This window comes from Alexandromys fortis, unplaced genomic scaffold (assembly GCF_014885135.2).
Source record: "Alexandromys fortis isolate MF-2015 unplaced genomic scaffold, M_Fortis_MF-2015_v1.1 scaffold_12, whole genome shotgun sequence".
Taxonomy (NCBI): Eukaryota; Metazoa; Chordata; class Mammalia; order Rodentia; family Cricetidae; genus Alexandromys; species Alexandromys fortis.
The window spans coordinates 4,872,752-4,892,609 of record NW_026067937.1 but is presented as its reverse complement, the minus strand read 5'-3'; the positions used below and the strand labels follow the sequence as shown (position 1 = coordinate 4,892,609).

Below are 19,858 nucleotides of genomic sequence, written 5' to 3'. Positions count from 1 at the left end.
TTTATTATGTAGCTCTGGCTGTCCTGGAACTTGCTCTGTAGACCAGGCTGGCTTCACAGAGATCTACCTGCCTCTGCCTCCCAAGAGCTGAGATTAAAAACATGTGCCATCACCACACAATTGTGTTCTCCAATTTTTTTTTTTTTTTTTTGTAGACCAGGCTGGTCTCGAACTCACAGAGATCCTCCTGCCTCTGCCTCCCGAGTGCTGGGATTAAAGGCGTGCGCCACCACCGCCTGGCGTGTCCTCCAATTTTTATTCCTTATTTTTCCCCTTTTTTGTTTAATTTTACTCAGGTCCACTGCAGTTTATGCCCTAGCTTTAGTAACAGGTTAAGAGTCCTGGTATGAACCAGCATTAGAAGACGGTCTGTTCCCTGTTAGGACAGAGTGGCCCTGGGGAACTGATTGAGGAGATGTAGTTTATAGTGTTCTAGAGGTAAAAGTGTCAATATTTATATGGTGACTGAGGAAGCAAAGTGAGAGTAAAGTACAAATTAGAAGAAAAATGCGTGGATAAGAGCAGGAGAGATCAGGGCCAGCCAGTGAGTGAGGTGGTGGCTCAGAGAGTACAGACACTTGTCACCAAGCCATACAGCTTGTGACCCCTGGCCCTGCAGTGTCAGGAGAGAGCCGGCTCCCACAGTTGTTCTCTGACCTCCACACATGCATGTGTCTGCATATGCACACTAATAAATAAGTACTTCCTTAAAAAGGAAGCAAATCAAGTGTCCTTTATTGTAAAAGTCCTAAGAAACTGGGAATTTAAGAAACATTTTTGCAGCCGGGCGGTGGTGGCGCATGCCTTTAATCTCAGCACTCAGGAGGCAGAGGCAGGCGGATCTCTGAGTTCGAGACCAGCCTGGTCTACAAGAGCTAGTTCCAGGACAGGTTCCAAAACCACAGAGAAACCCTGTCTCGAAAAGCCAAAAAAAAAAAAATTTTTTTGCTTACATATTTTAAGTATTTGTGTAAACATACACACACACACACACACACACACACACACACACACGAGTGTAGGTACCTGGGAGGCCAGAAGAGGGCACTGGATCCATTTGAGTTGGAGTTAAAGTGATTGTGAGATACCCAGTGTGGTGTTGAGACCCATAGTCAGGTCCTGAAAGAGAGGCAGACACCTTAACCACTAAGCCATCTTTGCAACCCCAGAAACACGTTAATGTAGCAAACATATATATGACAAACATCATAATAGATATGGAAGTGCTTAAAGCATTTCCACTGCAGTCACAGAACAGACAAGAGGATCTCCTTTTTCCACTTTTATTCAATATGGTGTTGGATGCCTTAGCTAGAGCAGCAAAACAAAAGAAGCAAATAAAAGGTTGAAACTAACAAAGGAAGAAGTTAAAAGTGTCCTTACCTACAGAATCTTATGTATGATCCTACACATAAGAGACCTAGAGACTCCAGAAACACTTAGAACTGATACACTTTTAACAAAGTGGAAGGATACAAAATTAACATACAAAAATAATAGCCTTCCTATATACCAGTAACAGATATGCTGAGGAAGAAATCTGGGAAATATGGACACTCACAGGTGCCTCAATTAAAAAAAATACCTGGGAATATACCTAGCCAAGGGATCTCTACTATGAAATTAGGGCAGGGTGGGGGGCTATGTGGTATATGTGTATATTCATGTGAGTGGAGGCCAGAAGCTGGCATCAGGTATGTTCCTCCTTAGACTTCCACCTCATCCCTATGAGATAGTCACTGAACCTGAAACCCCCCTTTTGAGTCAGGCTGGCTGACTAGCCAGCAAGCTCCTGGGTTCATCTGTTCCTGCCCTCAACACTGGATTACAGGCATGTACAGCAATTCCTAGGTTTTATGTGAGTTCTGGAGATTCTAACTCAGGTCCTCATCTTTGTGCAGCAAGTACACATACCACTGAGTCATTTTCCTAGATCCCAAATTTTATTTTATTTTTCTTTTTGTGGTGCTAGTGGTCAAACCTAGGCAACCCCTTTACCACTGAGCCATACCCTCAGCCCTTGTTTGATTGTTTACTTGTTTTGATATTGATAGGGGTTGAATTCTCCTTTAATTCATATAGTCTAGAATTGGTAGTATTATTGTATGACCATCTGATGATATAAGAAAAAACAAGCTGGGCAGTGGTGGCACACGCTTTTAATCCCAGCACGCAGGAGGCAAAAACAGGAGGATCTCTGAATTTGAGACTAGTGTGATCTACAGATCGAGTTCCAGAACAGCCAGGGATAGACATAGAAACCCTGTCTTGAAAAAAAAAAAAAAAAAAAAAAAACAGATACCATGCCAGGTGGTGGTGGCACACACCTTTCATCCCAGTGCTCGGGAGGCAGAAGCAGACAGATTTGTGAGTTAGAGGCCAGCCTGGTCTGTAGAACTAGTTCTAGGACAGCCAGGACTATACAGAGAAGCCCTGTCTTGAAAAACTAATCAAAACAAACAAACCAAAAAAAAGAATTTTGTGTCATGTAGATTATGTCTCAATAAAAATTAGCATGTATCCCCAATGCCTATGGAAAAGTAACTTATAATTCTACCCTGTAGTTTCTTATACTAGAAACAGCATAGAACTCAGTTCTCTGGTACTAGATGCTATGAGGGCCATATTGTTGAATTAGGAGCGGCAGGGCTGCGTCCCGGCACCTGGCCGCCCGCATGGCTAGTTTATACCCAGAAATAATTACACGGAAACTGTATTCTTTCAAACACTGCCTGGCCCGGCTAGGTCCAGTTTCTTATTGGCTAGCTCTTACATATTGTTCTAACCCATTTCTAATATTCTGTGTAGCCCATGAGCTGGCTTACCAGAGAGGATCTTAACCTGCATCTGTCTGGAGTGGGAGCATCATGGCGACTCCTCCTCTAACCTTCTTTCTCCCAGAATTCTCTTCTGTATACTCCGCCTACCTAATTTTCTATCCAATAAAATGGGCCAAGGCAGTTTCTTTATTAGTAAGAAATCATTCCCACATCATTTCCCCTTTTTCCGTTTAAACAAAAAAGAAAGGCTTTAACTTTAGCATAGTAAAATTACATATAACAAAACAGTTATCAAGTAAGAATTACAGTTACAATATTTATATCTATTTTATCTCTTATCATAACTAAGGAAAACTATAACTATTTATTCTTCAACTCCATCAAAGACTCCAGAAGGATATAATATTATCTAAGTAAACAAGAAATAAGAAAACTCTAGAAATGACAGAGACATCTCGCTGCCTGGACAGTCACCCAAAGTTCCTCTGTACCGTTGGGGCATCCATCTTCGGCCTACAGGCCCATGGTATCCAGAGACATTTCCATGAAGCAGGAAATTTCAAAGACAGTTCAGTCATTTTCTGCTGTGTCCTGCAGAATGTCTCGCAGACTCTTTCATGAATCAGGAACCCCGAAAGACCATCTCACCTTTAGGCAAGTTCAGCAGTCCTCTCTCTGAGGGTTCTCTGTGTCCAGTTTATGCAACAGTCCAGGCAAGAGCAGTTTCTTGCCCAAATGACTATCCAACTCCATAAGGATCCTCTTCGATGCCCATCTTCCTCTTGAAGTAGCTGGTGCTGCCAGGAGCAGACGTGTCTCCTTGTCATGAAAAGTCCTAAGTTATTAAAATATTTTAAATGCCATATTCTGCAGTCTTTGAAAGATATGAAGAATGCCTATCTAACTGAAATATATCTCTATATATCTAGAAAATCTAACTAACATGACTACAAGCTTAACTATTAGCGATGATTATCCATTAACAACCTATATTTCCTAATTATACATTACATTTTTAAATGAACTACACAATCACAATACCTTAATCAAGATCAAAAATACATATACATATAACAAAATTGACCATAAAATCCATACCAATGCAAATTATTCATATCTATATCATATCCCCCTTTAAATGTAAAAGAACATTTATAAACAATATTTGGGAACATGGGCGTAGTTTTTTCTCTCCAAACTGCTTCCTGCTGAATAGGGGCGTCGTTAATTAGGTTGTTCATGATATAACCTGTGTGCTAGTTTCATCTCAGTTGGCAATTGAGCGAAGCAATTTTTTGAGGGTGTTCACAGCAACCTTTCAGGAGGGCGTGGTCTATCATACCAAATCGGAATAGATGCAATCCACAGGGTCTCATCCTCTGCAAAAACAAAAGAAGACCCTCTCCAAAGCATCATATCCTTAGACCCAAATTCTGAAATCATAATACCCTCATGAAATCCATTTTGGTTTAGCTTGGCAGCCCATATAATGAAATGTCTCTCTGTACTTAGCTCCTTCACAGTCAAAAATTTTAAAGAAAACACAATGTACATAATCCAGACTCTCTGTGAATTTTCCATTTTTACGTGGCTTATTTTTCTTTATTTCTCTTAATCTATAACTATCTGTACTTCTGTACTCTGTCTCTTTAAAGACTTTACCCTTTTTCTTTTTAAGACATTAACTTTATTCTTTATATTCTTTTTCTTCTCTTTCCCAAGCCTACGTACATTTATCCAACAGTGTCTGAATCTGTTTTATTGTGAATCTGTAACTTTTTTACTATCCAGGAGCACTTTGTTTTGCGCCTTTAAATCACTAAGCGCTTAAGAATCTAAGCTGTGACATTCCTAGGTCAAAAACAGGTACTGTATGCTGGCCCCGCCCAGTCCAACATGGCGGAGCCGCTCGTGCCTCTGATCCTTGCACATTGCACCATTAGCATGGCGGAGCTGCTTGTGCCTCTGAGCTGCGGCACACAATGTCCCCCTTTTAGGCACACAGCAGTCTAGTTGCCATCAAACAAATCGTAGCACTTTAATCCAAATGCTCCATTCATAAGCTCTGTCTCCCGCCGGAGCCAGACAGAGATCACAATGGCGGCACAGCCCAGAAAGCCGGCATTTTAAAACAGCCAGTTTTTTCCTGCTGCCGAGTCAGGACAATTTCTTTGCGGCACGCAACCCAGAAACAGCAAAAAGCTGTCTTAAATTCTCTCTCTCTCCTTTTTAAGCCCTCTCAGGTTTTTAAGTGGATTTAGCCCATCACGTCTGGGCGCCATCTGTTGAAATAGGAGCGGCAGGGCTGCGTCCCCGGCACCCGGCCGCCCGCATGGCTAGTTTATACCCAGAAATAATTACACGGAAACTGTATTCTTTCAAACACTGCCTGGCCCGGCTAGGTCCAGTTTCTTATTGGCTAGCTCTTACATATTGTTCTAACCCATTTCTAATATTCTGTGTAGCCCATGAGCTGGCTTACCAGAGAGGATCTTAACCTGCGTCTGTCTGGAGTGGGAGCATCATGGCGACTCTTCCACCAAGCCATATTCTGCCTAATGTGTAGAATACAAATAATTTTTTTCTCATAGGTATATATCCAATATATGAAATTTGCAAGGAGAGCAGAAGGTATCAAATCTGGAAGAATGATATTTAAAAAAGCAAGAGAGGATGCCAGAACTCGCCATCATGTCTACGTTACTGCGGCACTCATGGAGTATTACTGTAGTAAGGTAAATGCGCTAGAGCTTCTGTACACATTCATGAAAAGAAAAGCGGTCCTGATGGGCATCTTTCTTTAATCCCAGCACTGCAGTGGAGGCAGGCCAATCTTAATGACTTCCAGGCCTGCCAGATTTACATAGCAAAGACCCCACCTCTAAAAGCCCCACTTTAAGTAATTAAGTTTAATTGCTTTGTTTTTTAAAGGCGGTCTTAAGTTTATCTGTGTTAAATTATGCGGGATATTATCCAGCTCAATTGCTTGCTAATTTAGGCCTTATTAAACTCCACATTTTTAATTTCTTTTCTTTGTTTCTTTATTGATTGTTTATATACTAGAAGGCCTCATGCATCCTAGATAAGCTCTATACCTAGAATTGGAGGGTGGGGAGGGGGCAACTGGGGGTCCCTGCTGGAGCCTGAACTCAAGAATTGATACATGACAAGCAAGTGTTCTACCACTGATCCCCTCCCAGCTCACCTTGGTTGTTTGGGTTTTGTTTTTCTTTTGAGGCACATATCACTAAGTATCTCAGGCTGGTCTCAAACTCTTGGTCCTCCAGCTTCCACTTCCACAGTGCTGGGATTACATGCAATGCAACCTGGCAGCTAGCCTTGGAATATGTCTTACACAATATGCCGACATTGGCTACTTAGCTATTTTATTTTGTTTATAGTGGTGCTGAGGGCTGAATTCAGGCCTCTGCGCATTCTAGACAAATGCTCTACCACCAGCTACACCGCCAGCTCTCTTTCTTTTCTCATTTCTCTCTCTTTTCTCCTTTTAAAGGGACAGGTTCTTGCTTTATTCCCTAGACTGACCTTGAACTTAACCGCTTATTTGGTTTTTATTTAGCTCGGGAGTTTTTATATAGCATGAGTTTAATTTCCATCTTAGCTCTTCTGTATCTTGTATTTAAATATTGTGAGAGGTTTTTTTGTTTTGTTTTTTATTTTGAGAAAATGTCTTGCTATGTAAGCTACACTGACTTTGAGCGTGTAGTAATTCTCCTGCCTCTTAGTCTTTCCTGCTGGGATTATAGGTGTGCACCACTATAACTATTAGATTCTGTAGTCTTTTTTTTGTTTGTTTGTTTGTTTTGTTTTGTTTTGTTTTTTTGTTTTTGTTTTTGTTTTTTGAGACAGGGTTTCTCTGTAGCTTTGGAGCCTATCCTGAAACTCCCTTTGTAGACCAGGCTGCCCTCGAACTCACAGAGATCCACCTGCCTCTGCCTCCCGAGTGCTGGGATTAAAGGCGTGCGCCACCACCGCCCGGCCTAGATTCTGTAGCCTTAATATTCTTTTTAATACATTGTCATTTCATGGAAACCAGTACTGTCTTTACTTCTAGGACAAATCTGTTGCCTTTAAGATTTTTGAATTGGGACTGAAGAAATATGGAGACATTCCAGAATATGTCTTGGCTTATATTGACTATCTTTCTCACCTCAATGGTAAGTTGATTCTAGAATCTTTTCAAGATTCACTTATGTTATTTTGTGTTTTGCCTGCATGTTATGTCTGAGCTAATGTGGGATTTCTTTTAAGCGTCTTTCTTTATCATTATGTCTGTGTACCCAGGTCTCTATTGCCCTCAGAGGTCAGAAGAGGGCATTGGATTCTCTAAAACTGAAGTTACAGATTGATGTCAGCTGCCATGCAGGTGCTGGGAACCAAACCCAGGTCCTTTGAAAAAGCAGCCAGTTTCCTTAGCCCCTGGGCTATCTCTCTAGTCCTTACCATGGTTTTTTAATATTAAACAATCTGAAATTATGTACCTTGGGTTTGGGTTGGTTTGTTTTCTTCTTAAAGTGTTATAATTCCAACATTACACCAGAAATAGCTACTTGGTAGGCATCTAGGAAATATCCATGAATTCAATAGTTTAGTTTTTAGACAGGGTCTTGCTATATAACACTAGTTGGCCTTAAACTTGATATGTAAACCAGTTTAGCTTTGAGCTAACAGAAATCCAACGTGCCTACATGTTTGTTACCATACCTAATTTATGGTACTGGCATTGAGCCCAATGTCTTCAGCATGCTAGGCAAATGTATATATTAGTCAGGGTTCTCTAGAGGAACAGAACTACTATAGAAGGAGTATGTACGTGTGTGTGTGTGTGTGAGAGAGAGAGAGAGAGAGAGAGAGAGAGAGAGAGAGAGAGAGAGAGAGAGAGAGATTAGAATGATTTATAGACTGTGGTCCTGTCTACAAGAGAAGGTCCAATAATCCAGTAATTGTTAAGTTCATGTGACTGGATGTCTAAGCTAGTCTTCTGTATATGCCAGAATCCTGAAGAAGTAGGCTCTAATGTCAGCAAAGGAATGGACTACCCAACAACAGCAAGAACAAGCAGGCAAGGAGTGAAAGCTTCCTTCTTCCATGCCCTTAATATAGTGTGCCACCATAAAATGTGGCCCAGATTAAAGATGGATCTTCCTCAAAGATCTGAATTAAAAGTAGGTCTTCCCACTTAAAGAAAGTATTTCTAGGTGGTGCACTCTGGAGCAGAGGCAAGTGAATCTCAGTGAGTTCAAGGCCAGCCTAGTCTACAAGAGCTAGTTCCAGGACAGGCTCCAAAGCTACAGAGAAACCCTGTCTNGAGAGAGAGAGAGAGAGAGAGAGAGAGAGAGAGAGAGAGAGAGAGAGAGAGAGAGGAGAGAGGAGAGAGGAAGAAGGAAGAAGAAGAAGAAGAAGAAGAAGAAGAAGAAGAAGAAGAAGAAGAAGAAGAAGAAGAAGAAGAAGAAGAAGAAGAAGAAGAAGAAGAAGAAAGAAGAAGAGAGAATTTCTAATGGGTACACCCAGCCACTTGGGTTTGTAATCAAGTTGACAACCAAGAATAGCCATCACATCAAGCATTCTACCAACTGAGCTCTCTCATGTGTGTCTCTGTAAAAATTATTGATAGTTCAGGATATATAACTTCTTGAAAAAGAAAAACAACAACTAGGCCAGCTGGAGAAATGGCTTGGCAGTTAAGAGTTATTGTTATTCTTGAGAAGGACCTGGGTTTGATTCCTAGCAACGATGTGGTGGCTTGTAGCTGTCTGTAACTCCAGCACTAGGGGATCTAAAAGGCATGTACATGGTATATATACATGTTTACAGGCAAAACTGTCATACACACAAAAGAAATCTAAAAAATAAAAATACTGACCTTGTATAAAAGTTTTTTTAAGACAATTTATATTTACTTGTATATGAGGTTAGGTATGTAAACTTAAAACTATAGTTTTTCCATTGACAACATGGTTATAATAATGAATACCTTTCATAAAACTGAGAGGATCAAGTAAGTTCTTGCATGTATTTGATTTATATGTGGAATATGGGAAGCAGTAACTATAGCAGAGTCTGAATGGTGCACTGTGGGGCATGAAGATGACAGTTCCAGCTCTAGAGTTGTTCTGAGTGGTTTGAAGTTACTGAGCAGGTGAAGTGTACCTGAGCCAAGCAGGATGTGTGTGCCAGATTCCAAGACTTAATTCAAACAAAAAAATAAATAAGAAGAATGTAAAATATTGTGATTTTCATATTGTTTACATGTTGAAAAGACAGTTTGGATATGCTTGGTTAACTACTTAAGATAAATCTTACCCTCTTAGTATGGCTAGCAGAAGTTTGAATGACACTCCACTGCATTCCACTGTGCGGGCAGCACTATCCCGAGGGTCCACAAAAAGTGTGTGAGCTGGGTCTTTTTTATTCTGTTTTGGTTTTGGTTTTTTTGAGGCAGGGTTTCTCTGTAGCTTTGGAGCCTGTCCTGGAACTAGCTCTTTAGACCGGGCTGGCCTAGAAATCCCAGAGATCCCCCTGCCTCTGCCTCCCTAGTGCTGGGATTAAAGGCGCGCACCACCACTGCCCGGCCATGTGAGCTGGGTCTTGAAGATGAACAATGGTTAGCCAGATGAAGAGAAGAGAAAGCGTCTTTGCAGCCAGACTACACAGCAAGTAGTGAGCAGGGAGGAGGTTTTGGGGTAGTAAAAGGGTTGTTTGAAACAAAGCTTGGATTAAAGCAAGGATAAAATGTAAGATTTAATACGATTTTTAAACATATGGGGCTGGAAAGATGGCTCAGCAGCTGAGAGCACTGGCTGCTCTCGCAGAGGACCTGCAGTCTCAGCACCCGGTGAGACTCGGCAGTGGAGGCTGACAGCTTCAGTCTTAGGGACCCAACACTCTTTCCTGGCTTCCACGGGGATTGAGTGCAAGTGGGGTGCAGACAGAAATGCAGGAGAAGTACTCACACATAAAATAAAAATAAATAAATTTAAAAATACACTATGTTCCTTGAAGTCATGAATATGACCTCATGCCATCTTCTTTGGATGAATATATTTAATCTTTATGGACTTATCTTTCATATGGACAGATAGTAAATCAAGTGGCTATGCTAAGACATTTATAATTGATCATGCTACTGGATTTAAAAGTTATTGAATTATCATTTAGATACAATGAATATATTCATTTTAAGTGTACAATTCAGTTATTAAATTCTGCTAGATTCTTAAATTTTTAAAAAAAATAGACCTTGAATTTACAAGAAAAGTCCTGCTTTCAATTTACCAAGGAACTCCTGATACTTACAATTTAATCCGCTTCTAACAACAATTCTTTAATTCATTTACTATTTACATGTCTACCTCCCAACCTAAATATTATTGCCCTTCTACGAGGAGATGAAATAATAATAGGAAACTAAATTGTGTCTAATTTGCCATCCTTCATACTATCTCTTATGTCAACAGATAAGTAATTCTAATTCATTTTGAAAGACAAATAGGACCTGTGGTTCCTACATCACAGTTTGCATTGCACTGTCGTGCAAACCGGGGCTCTGTTTCAGGTGGAAAGATCTTGCTTCTGGTAACAGCCTTGTTACTCGACAACAGTGAGCCGAGTCCAACTCCTTGGGTATAGTTGGTGTTTGTTTGTCTGAGACAGGGGTCTCAATACATATCTTTGGCTGGCCTGAACTCAGTGTAGACCAGGCTGGCCTAGAACCTACAGAGATCACTCCACCTCTGCCTCCTGAGTGGTGGAATTAAATAAGGGTTTTCTCTACCAGTCTCTCAAACTCAGTGATTTTCAACCTCCAAATTTCCTTCTGTGAAGTCAGTTGTCACAAGTTGTTTTTCTGCATTGGATTTTTGTGAGAATTAGCTGAGATAAAGCTTGGAGTTTTGTTTTGCTTTTAAAAAATAATTGTTGAGGGGCTGGAGAGATGGCTCAGAGGTTAAGAGCATTGCCTGCTCTTCCAAAGGTCCTGAGTTCAATTCCCAGCAACCACATGGTGGCTCGTGACCATCTGTAAATGGGGCCTGGTGCCCTCTTCTGGCCTTCAGCCATACACACAAGACAGAATATTGTATACATAATAAATAAGTAATAATTTAAAAAAATAATAATTGTTGAATTGTAAAACTTTCTTTGATTTAACATTAATTTTTTTTTAAATATCCTAGAGGACAATAATACCCGAGTTTTGTTTGAACGAGTTTTAACATCTGGAAGTCTCCCTCCTGAGAAGTCTGGGTAAGTCCTGCAAAATGTGTGAGCTCCAGTCTGTGGGACTGTGCACTTGAGTGTGCATTTCAGGAGAAATTTCTTTTCTGTCTAATTAATTTATTAAATATTTTACTATATATATCTTTCTGTTTTAATATTTCTAAAGCTTTCTATATTGGCATTCTGGAATGTATCTCCTTAGTGGAAAGCAAAGACTCCTCTGTATTGGTATGTTTATCTAAGTTGTCCTATTACCAATAAAACTCAGATATTGGTATAAATACCTGATCAATCAAGAAAGCAGTGGAGGGGCTGGAGAGATGGCTCAGTGGTTAAGAGCACTGCCTGCTCTTCCAAAGGTCCTGAGTTCAATTCCTGGCAACCACGTGGTGGCTCACAACCATCTGTAATGAAGTCTGGTGTCCTCTTCTGGTCTGCAGACATACACAAAGACAGAATATTGTATACATAATAAATAAATATTTAAAAAAAAAAAAAAAAGGAAAGAAAGCAGTAGAGGAATGACTAGCTGACCCTCTCTCCACACTTCCCAGATCAAAAAGACCATGAAAAATCCAAGTCTCCCTTTCTCTTTCCTATGCGTCTCCATCTATATTTCTGAATTCTCTATGGCTAATTCCTGTCTGTTATTTCTGACTACACCCCCGATTAAGGTTAACTCTAACAGTTTGGGAGTTTAAGTGCGATCAAATATCCTGCAACAGCTAGTTTTCCATGTTCCATCCCTCCTGTGGCTCTGACTGTGCGGGAGGCAACGTGGCCTATTGGCTCAGCCAACACAGTAGGATTTGCATCTTGACTCAGCACCTTACTAATTTTCATTTTCTTACTGAATCATAAACATGTCTAGCAGTGTGGAAGTTCTGTAGTTCCTCTTACATTATAGGTACCCAGTATCTTACTTTAGGTGCCTGTGGCATTAAAGTAATCTGAGCACATTAAAACAGCAATGTACACAGTTTGTCCTCGGTGAATCAATCATAGACTCATAGTAGATTTTGGAATATATGTTTATTCATACATTAGATGAAGAAAATCTTCTACAACATAATTTATGCCACTAAGTAAAATAATGAAGCCACATTATACAGGAAAAAGTTATCGAACTCTGTCTAGGTTCTTTTTCTACCAACAATTTATCCTCTGTAATATCTTTTTTTTTTTTTAAGATTTATTTATTTATTATGTATACAGTGCTCTATCTGTATGTATGCTTGCTGACCAGAAGGGACACCAGATCTCATTATAGATGGCTATGAGCCACCATGTGGTTGCTGGGAATTGAACTCAGGACCTCTGAAAGAGCAGGCAGTGCTCTTAACCTCTGAGCAATCTCTCCAGCCCCTGTAATATCTTTTTTACTTCAAATAAGAAGATTGTGTGTGTGTGTGTGTGTGTGTGTGTGTGTGTGTGTGTATGAGACAGAGAGAAAGAGATAGCCTCCAACTCAGGAAAGGGCATGAATGTCCAAATATTTAGTTTAGTAAAGTACTGTGTCTGTACTTGACTTTCAAATACTCAGGCAAAATTAAAGCTTTCAAATGGCGGGGGAATAACAGTTATTAAGCCTAATGAAGACAAGTATTCATTGACTTATCCTATTATTCTATTATTAGGAAATCTTTATTTTAAAACAAACTTTATGACTAAATATTGGTTATATTTACTTTCTTACAGAGAAATCTGGGCTCGGTTTTTAGCTTTTGAAAGTAATATTGGTGATTTAGCTAGTATACTCAAAGTGGAAAAGAGACGGTTTACCGCATTCAGAGAAGAGTATGAAGGCAAAGAAACAGCCTTACTCGTAGACAGATACAAGTTCATGGATCTATACCCTTGTTCTGCAAGTGAGCTCAAAGCACTGGGCTATAAGGTATGTGCTTAGCACCAAGATATATTTGATATCTCCACTTGCCCAATGTTTTTTTAAGAGTTCATAGATTATTTTCATTCTGAGATCAGTTCTTTACTATGGTACTTAATAAGACAAAAATAACCCAATGATTTTATTGTTTATGAATATCAAATATAACAAAATTGAAAATTAAATGTTTGAGATAGAGAGAGTAAATGCTCTCACTGTGTGTCTGGAACTGTCCGTGCCTTATGTCTGATGGATAATGGAGAAAAGTCTTAATGTGACCGTTAGTACTGTCTGTTTTTTGAATAATTCTTATCAACTGATGAATATTTTTGATGGATCGTCAACTAGATGTATTTGCTGTTGCATATTTTGTCAAGACACCATGAAGGGACGTGGCCAGGCATGGTCATGCACTCATAACCGCAAACCTGGGAAGGATTTGGGATGGGAAGAGTGGAGGGTTGTAAATTTGAGGTCAATCTAGGCCATCCAAACAAAGCAAAACCACAGCTTGCTAATGTACAACGTTCCTTGAGAGACCTGAGCTTTCTTTCTCCAGCAGCCTCTGGGGGACTGGCTTCTCTAAAAGTGGTCCTCATCTACGTAGATGACTGACCCATAAGAAAACTAATTTAGTCCCTGGACCCAAATGTTTCTGAAGCCTCAGAAATAGCCCTTGTAGAAAATACCATTGGTTCTTCAGTCTTGGTCTTTTTGTGCCCTTGGCATGAATAAAGGTCAAGGAAGAAACTCCCAGGAAAGCTGTCTGTCCGTGAGTCTGAGGCTGGTCCCTTTAAATCAGCTAGCAATAGGATGTCCTTGGCCATCCTTCTTTTCCTCACCGCCCTTTTGGCCTGAGTCTCACTCTCAGTCTGAACCAGACTAAAAACGTTGAGAAAAATTATACATAATTTAGCTTTAGACCTTTTCTAATGGTCTAAATGAAAGCTCCAATTCTGCACCAGCCCCATAATTCTATTCTGAATCAAAGGATTTCTAATAACCTGCATCTCACTGTTAAAAAAAGAGAACTCCTGCCTTTACTTTACTTCTCAGTAGAAAAAAAAAAGTTTTAAAAATTATTAGAAAAGACCAATTTTTTCTAGGATAAAAGTGGTTTTCAGTTGTTTAATGAAAATAAAGAGACACAGCAAGATGGTGGTTAGTGGGTAATGGAGCCTAGGACCTGAGTTCAATCCCTGGAGCCCATGCGATGGAAAGAGAACCAACCCCTCCAAGTTAAACTCTGACAAACACATGTGCACCTATATGTATGATACACATGCATAAATAATAATTTAAAACAATGTTGGGGGCAGACAAATAATTGCCAGGCTTGATGGTGCATAGCTTTATTCCAACATTCCAGAGACATGGGCAGTGTGTCTCTCTCTTATTTCTGTAAATTCAAGGACAGCCTGCCAGAGATACATGAGATCCTGTCAAAAAAAAAAAAAAAAAAGAAGAAGAAGAAGAAATTTTCCAACTAGAACTACTTTTTATCATGAACTTTGCAGCCTGTATTTCCATTTCTGCCTATATTTGGGAAGAACTAGAGCACTTTGCCATATGGTATTTGGTATAGTAAGTTGTGTGCCAAAGCGAGCAATTTCACTGTGCCTTCTCATTTAGATTTGCTCACATAAAAGCCACGTCACCAACTGTGTCAGCAGATTTGAAGGACTGAAATTGATAGGACTTGTTAATAGGTGACTGTACAGCTCCTCTAAACTACCTTAGAGAGGGTCCTGCTAATATTGGAACAGTCAGAGGGTGGGCTCCCAGTCCTCTCCCATGGCATGAGTGTTAGCGATGCCCTAAATACAGTCTAGTCAACCTGACAAATGGAGCTGCTAGTTACCTTCCTCTTCTTCTCTGCTCTTAGAAGAAAGTTCACTACATTAGCAAAGTGCTACTTGTGGTATAGCTTCAGTGGTCATGCTCATCGGGGCCTGGCTCCCCAGCCTCTGTTAGGTCATGTTGTTGACCAGTCATAAAAGAGGGGTTACTTCTTCTCCAGCCTGAAGCCCAGGGCATGGACAACCCCCCTGGGGTGCTTACCAAGGGTAAAGTGGGTTTCAGCTTCCCTGGCCTGGATGCCCAGGGCATTACTAGCCAGTATAGGTGCAGATAATCCTTCTCTTGGCTTTCCTGAAGCAAGACTTCACTTAATCCAGGCTTCTTAACTGAAATGTTAACCAATTCCAATGGAAGGGAGGTATCAAAATCTAAATCTTGTTGGGCAGTGGTGGCGCACACCTTTAATCCCAGCACTTAGGAGGCAAACCAGGTAGATATCTATAAATTTGAGGCCAGCCTGGTCTAGAGTGAGTTCCAGGACAGCCAGCGCCACATTCCCACAACTCCTCCCACAAAGGTTTATCTCTGTTCTGCAAGGACTTTGCCTGGAGACAGTCCAGTGATTCTTTGCTGGGGTTAAAGTTAAACTTTTTAAAGTGCAACCTTCAAAGCCAATGGCTTCCCTTGTTGAGTACTGAACAGTCTGTATCATCCTGAGATTTCCTGCTTATCCTTCTCCACACTTCCTGTGCTTAGAGCCTGGGTTTTCTTGCTGTACCTGAGACGATAGAGTTGCACAATCCTCTGTAAGACCCTTTTCAGGTTCAGGGTTCCTCTGCTCTGCATTTCCAGGACGTCTCCCGTGCTAAGCTAGCAGCTATAATTCCAGACCCAGTTGTAGCTCCTTCTATAGTGCCTGTTCTCAAAGATGAAGTGGACAGAAAACCAGAGTACCCTAAGCCAGACACTCAGCAGATGATCCCGTTTCAGCCACGGCATTTAGCACGTAAGACTCAGTACTGAGAACTCGGTTTGTTTAATTTAAATTGAATGGGGGTGGGGGGGTGACCTGAACTTTTCCACTGTAGGTTAATTATTAGACCTAGGGTCACAGTGACAAGTGACTTGACAGTAATAGTTGAGCCAGATGAGCTAAGAATTTAAAAACTCACCAAGCTCCGAGTGCTGCGGACTCTAGTAGTCCAGTGCCAGCGCAGCTCAGAAACGCGGTGATGTGCAGATTGCTTGGCCGACTGGAAACCCTGTGGCCGTGCTATTCTGGACCGTAGTTGTGAATGATGGTGGTTAGCGGCCCTCTTTGAACAAGACCCTTTGGATTCGATGTGCTATTGAATAACTGGCCTTAAGCAATGTGTAACTCAAAAATGTCCTTCAGTTCAGCCCTGGCCTGCTTTACCTGAAGCCACCTGTCTCTTTTCCTGCATTTCCTGGCTGGCCCAGTTCAATTGGTCGTAGGGGAAGGCACCAGAACCCTTTTTCAGTGTTCAGAAGAAAGCAGCAGGGACAAGGGAGGTGTGCAGGTCGCTTGGTTTCAGCTTTCTCCTGCAGAAACAGCAGCCACTTGTTTCATGCCTGCCTTCTCTCTCAGCTCCAGGCTTACACCCGGTCCCCGGTGGAGTGTTCCCAGTGCCTCCTGCAGCTGTTGTTCTAATGAAGCTGCTCCCTCCTCCTATCTGCTTCCAGGTTTGTTCACTGTGCACACTGATTCTGTGGGCCACAGTAATTCTATGCTTTTTCTCTTGTATAATGGGAAGTACAAAATAGTCAATTCATCGGATAACTGAGATTAAATTTCTTCATGTCATAATAGGGTCCTTTTGTACAAGTGGATGAACTGATGGAAATTTTCCGAAGATGCAAGATACCAAACAGTGAGTAATAGGAGCTCCATTTTCAGTATGGGGTTTCCCAAGGAGGAGGGATCGTTCTCTTCCACTGAGGTCTCTAAAGCCAATTATCTAGTCTGCAGAAGTGCGGTGACACCTGAAGTAAACTGAGCCTTCTGTGGTGTGGGCACATTCTGATAGAATGTCACGGAGTCCTAGCTGTGGTGCGCACTGTCTGGTCTGTCTTAGTTTTAACACACCTTGTGTGGTAGCAGTCAGACAGTGAAGCTTGCTGATAGGCCAGGGAACGAGCAGAGCCCTCTTCTATGGCAGCATCACTGCGAGCACCCAGCCCTGTCCTTTTTGTCCCTGCAAGCACCCAGCCCTGTCTTTTGTCCATCCCAATAGCTGTTGAGGAAGCTGTGAGGATCATCACTGGAGGGGCCCCGGAGCTGGCTGTGGAAGGCAACGGCCCAGTGGAAAGCAGCGCTGTGCTCACCAAGGCTGTTAAAAGACCCAATGAGGACTCAGACGAAGATGAAGAAAAGGGAGCTGTAGTCCCCCCTGTTCACGACATTTACAGAGCGAGGCAGCAGAAGCGAATACGATGAGACAGTTTCAAAACCTACCTGCCTCTGAGAGAAAAGACTCTTACCCAGGATTCCCTTTTTGCCTCTTAAGTCATGTTTTAAAGAAACAAAGCTTTGTTACAATGTTTTTGGAAACAAAGTTGTATTGTCATTGGTGCCTCTATCATATGGTTCTTGAGAAACAGAAAAGAAGCCTGTGTGGATTTTGAATAAGGAAAGACCTGTCCTCTAAGAAAGGGTGGGCTTTACATAATTTACACAATGTGTTCCTCTTCAAGGGTGGCTTGTATGTGCCACTTAAGATTTGTGAGTTTTCCACAGTTTTATTTTAAAAACTGGATGACTTATGATTGCAGAATATTTTCACATTTTCTGAAAAACAGTTGTTCTCAGTTTGCTTACATAGTCCTGCCTGTTTGTTTTTATTTATGGCAGAATATATGGCATCTGTTTTGTAGTTTGACAATTTTTAAAAAGGTCCCTTGAAAAAATAAAGGACCTCAAAAACATGCCTCCTGTTTCTTTGTGTGTGTGTGTGTGTGTGCGCATTTGAATATGAGGAGAGCCCACATGTGCACACGCAGAAGCCAATGGAGAACGTCAGCTGTCTTCTGACTCTTAGTCCCTGAGACAGACACCTTCTCCCTGAACCTGAAGCGTGCCTTTTTGTTCCTAGGGTCTGCCAGTGCTGGGGTTACAGGCAAGTAGAGGCATGCCTAGCTTTTTATCTGGGTACTAGGGATCCAAGCTCAGGGCCTCAGGCCACTGGCCATCTCCCCAATATTTCTTCTTCTTCTGATTTTATGATCATAGCTATGGATACTATATTATTCATCTAATGCCATTTGCATTAAATGCTAACAGAATACTGAAAACTCATTTTCTAGCCAGGTGGTGGTGGCGCACGCCTCGGGAGGCAGAGGCCAACCTGGTCTACAGGGTTCTAGGACAGGCTCCAAAGCTATAGAGAAATCCTGTCTCAAAACAAACAAAGAGAGAGAGAGAGAGAGAGAGAGAGAGAGAGAGAGAGAGAGAGAGAGAGAGAAAAGAAGAGAAGAGAGAAAAGTCATTTTCTGTGTATTCAGACATATGTCCTTTCCTGTTTTGTTCTGGGTTTTTGATACTTTTTATTTTTTTATTATTTTTTTTTTATTTTTTGGATTCTTTGAAACAGGGTTTCTCCGTAGCTTTTGGTTCCTGTCCTGGAACTAGCTCTTTTAGACCAGTCTAGCCTCGAACTCACAGAGATCCGCCTGCCTCTGCCTCCCGAGTGCTGGGATTAAAGGCGTGCGCCACCACTGCCCGGCTTTTGATACTTTAAAAAAAAAAAAGACTATTTATTATGCATACAGTGTTCTGCCTGTGGCCAGAAAGGGTGCCAGATCTCATTACAGATGGTTGTGAGCCACCATGTGGTTGCTGGGATTAATTAAGGGCTGGGGATGCCGTTCCGAGTTTGAGTACTTGGCTAACATGGTAGTAATCTAGCATGTGGGAGGTGGAGGTGGGAGGACCAAGAGCTAAAGATCATCCTGTATGAATGACAAAGTTATCCAGGCCTGAAGGGAATTAGGGTGGAGCAAGCATGGGCCTGCACAAGCAGTCTGGGCTTCAGAGACACCCCATCTCAGAGAACAAAACAACAAAAATGGGGACAAAGTAAGCATTTTAAATATGAGGGCTGGAGAGATGGCTCAGTGGTTAAGAGTATTGCCTGCTCTTCCAAAGGTCCTGAGTTCAGTTCCCAGCAACCACATGATGGCTCACAACCATCTGTAATGAGGTCTGGTGCCCTCTTCTGGCCTTCAGGCATACACACAGACAGAATATTGTATACATAATAAATAAATATTTTAAAAAAAAATCCCCTCAACAATCAAAACAATTTCCCCAAACCGTTACAGTGAATCCATTTAGTACTATGCTGAGCATATAGTTTAGTGGCAATGGGTATATTCAGTGTCCAGATTGATTTCATCATTTATGCTGAGTCCCCTCAGCATCTGATACATGCCGGCTCCTGGCCCCGGTGACTGCCATTCCATACTCTGTCTCTAAAATGCATTTATTTTGAACACTTACAGAAGTGGAATCATATAGTATTTGGCCTTTTGTGTCTGGCATATCTTTTCTATTGTAGTATTTTCCTTTATCTTTCATTTTCTTTGTATTTGTTTATTGAGAGATGGTCTCGCTATGTAGTCTGGTCTGACCTAGAATTTGTGGTGATCCTCCTGCTTCTGCATGCCTCCACGGGTGGTTGTATGTTTTCAAGGTTGATATCAGCATGTATCAGAAATCCATTCTTTTTAAAGGCTGAATAATATTCTGTTCATGAATGCATGTTTTCCCCTCTAATCTTTATTTAATTATGTATGTATGTGTGTATATGATGTGTGTGTGTGTGGGGGGTACGTGCATATATGGTCAGCACACATATACCATGTGCTCATTGAGGTAAGAACGTAATTTCTCAGAAGTTACTTCCCTCCTTCTACCTATTGAGATCTGGGACTTGTTTGGCCAACACTTTTACCCCTACACCTTCTCTCGGCACTGTATGTTTCTTGTTTGTTGTTCATTCCTTCTTTGGACACAAACTACCTCCTCCTGTTAGCAGTGTGGATAATGCTGGGAGTTGCCTCAGACTGTCAGGTCTCTGCTTCTGCCTGTTTCCAGAAGCTGAGGAGTTGCTGTATCATTCAGGAACACCAGGGG

General features: G+C 41.4%; 1 protein-coding gene and 1 long non-coding RNA gene across 2 annotated transcripts in view; one reads left to right on the top strand and one right to left on the bottom strand.

The window, feature by feature from the left end:
• The window catches only part of Cstf3 (cleavage stimulation factor subunit 3), an 87,908-nt gene extending 70,259 nt beyond the window's left edge, over nt 1-17,649 (top strand). The window contains exons 14-21 of the mRNA XM_050146945.1: nt 5,372-5,515; nt 6,856-6,958; nt 10,976-11,045; nt 12,717-12,912; nt 15,556-15,709; nt 16,313-16,407; nt 16,535-16,595; nt 16,959-17,649. Coding sequence (XP_050002902.1) covers nt 5,372-5,515; nt 6,856-6,958; nt 10,976-11,045; nt 12,717-12,912; nt 15,556-15,709; nt 16,313-16,407; nt 16,535-16,595; nt 16,959-17,161 — 1,026 coding nt within the window. The 3' untranslated portion in view covers nt 17,162-17,649. The remainder of the gene's footprint in view (nt 1-5,371; nt 5,516-6,855; nt 6,959-10,975; nt 11,046-12,716; nt 12,913-15,555; nt 15,710-16,312; nt 16,408-16,534; nt 16,596-16,958) is intronic.
• On the bottom strand, nt 991-15,560 carry LOC126504567 (uncharacterized). The gene is made up of 3 exons (XR_007592642.1): nt 14,965-15,560; nt 11,303-11,452; nt 991-1,119 (listed from the first exon to the last, which is right to left on the bottom strand). It is a non-coding gene; the product is annotated as an uncharacterized lncRNA (long non-coding RNA).
• Nucleotides 17,650-19,858: the final 2,209 nt, after the last annotated feature.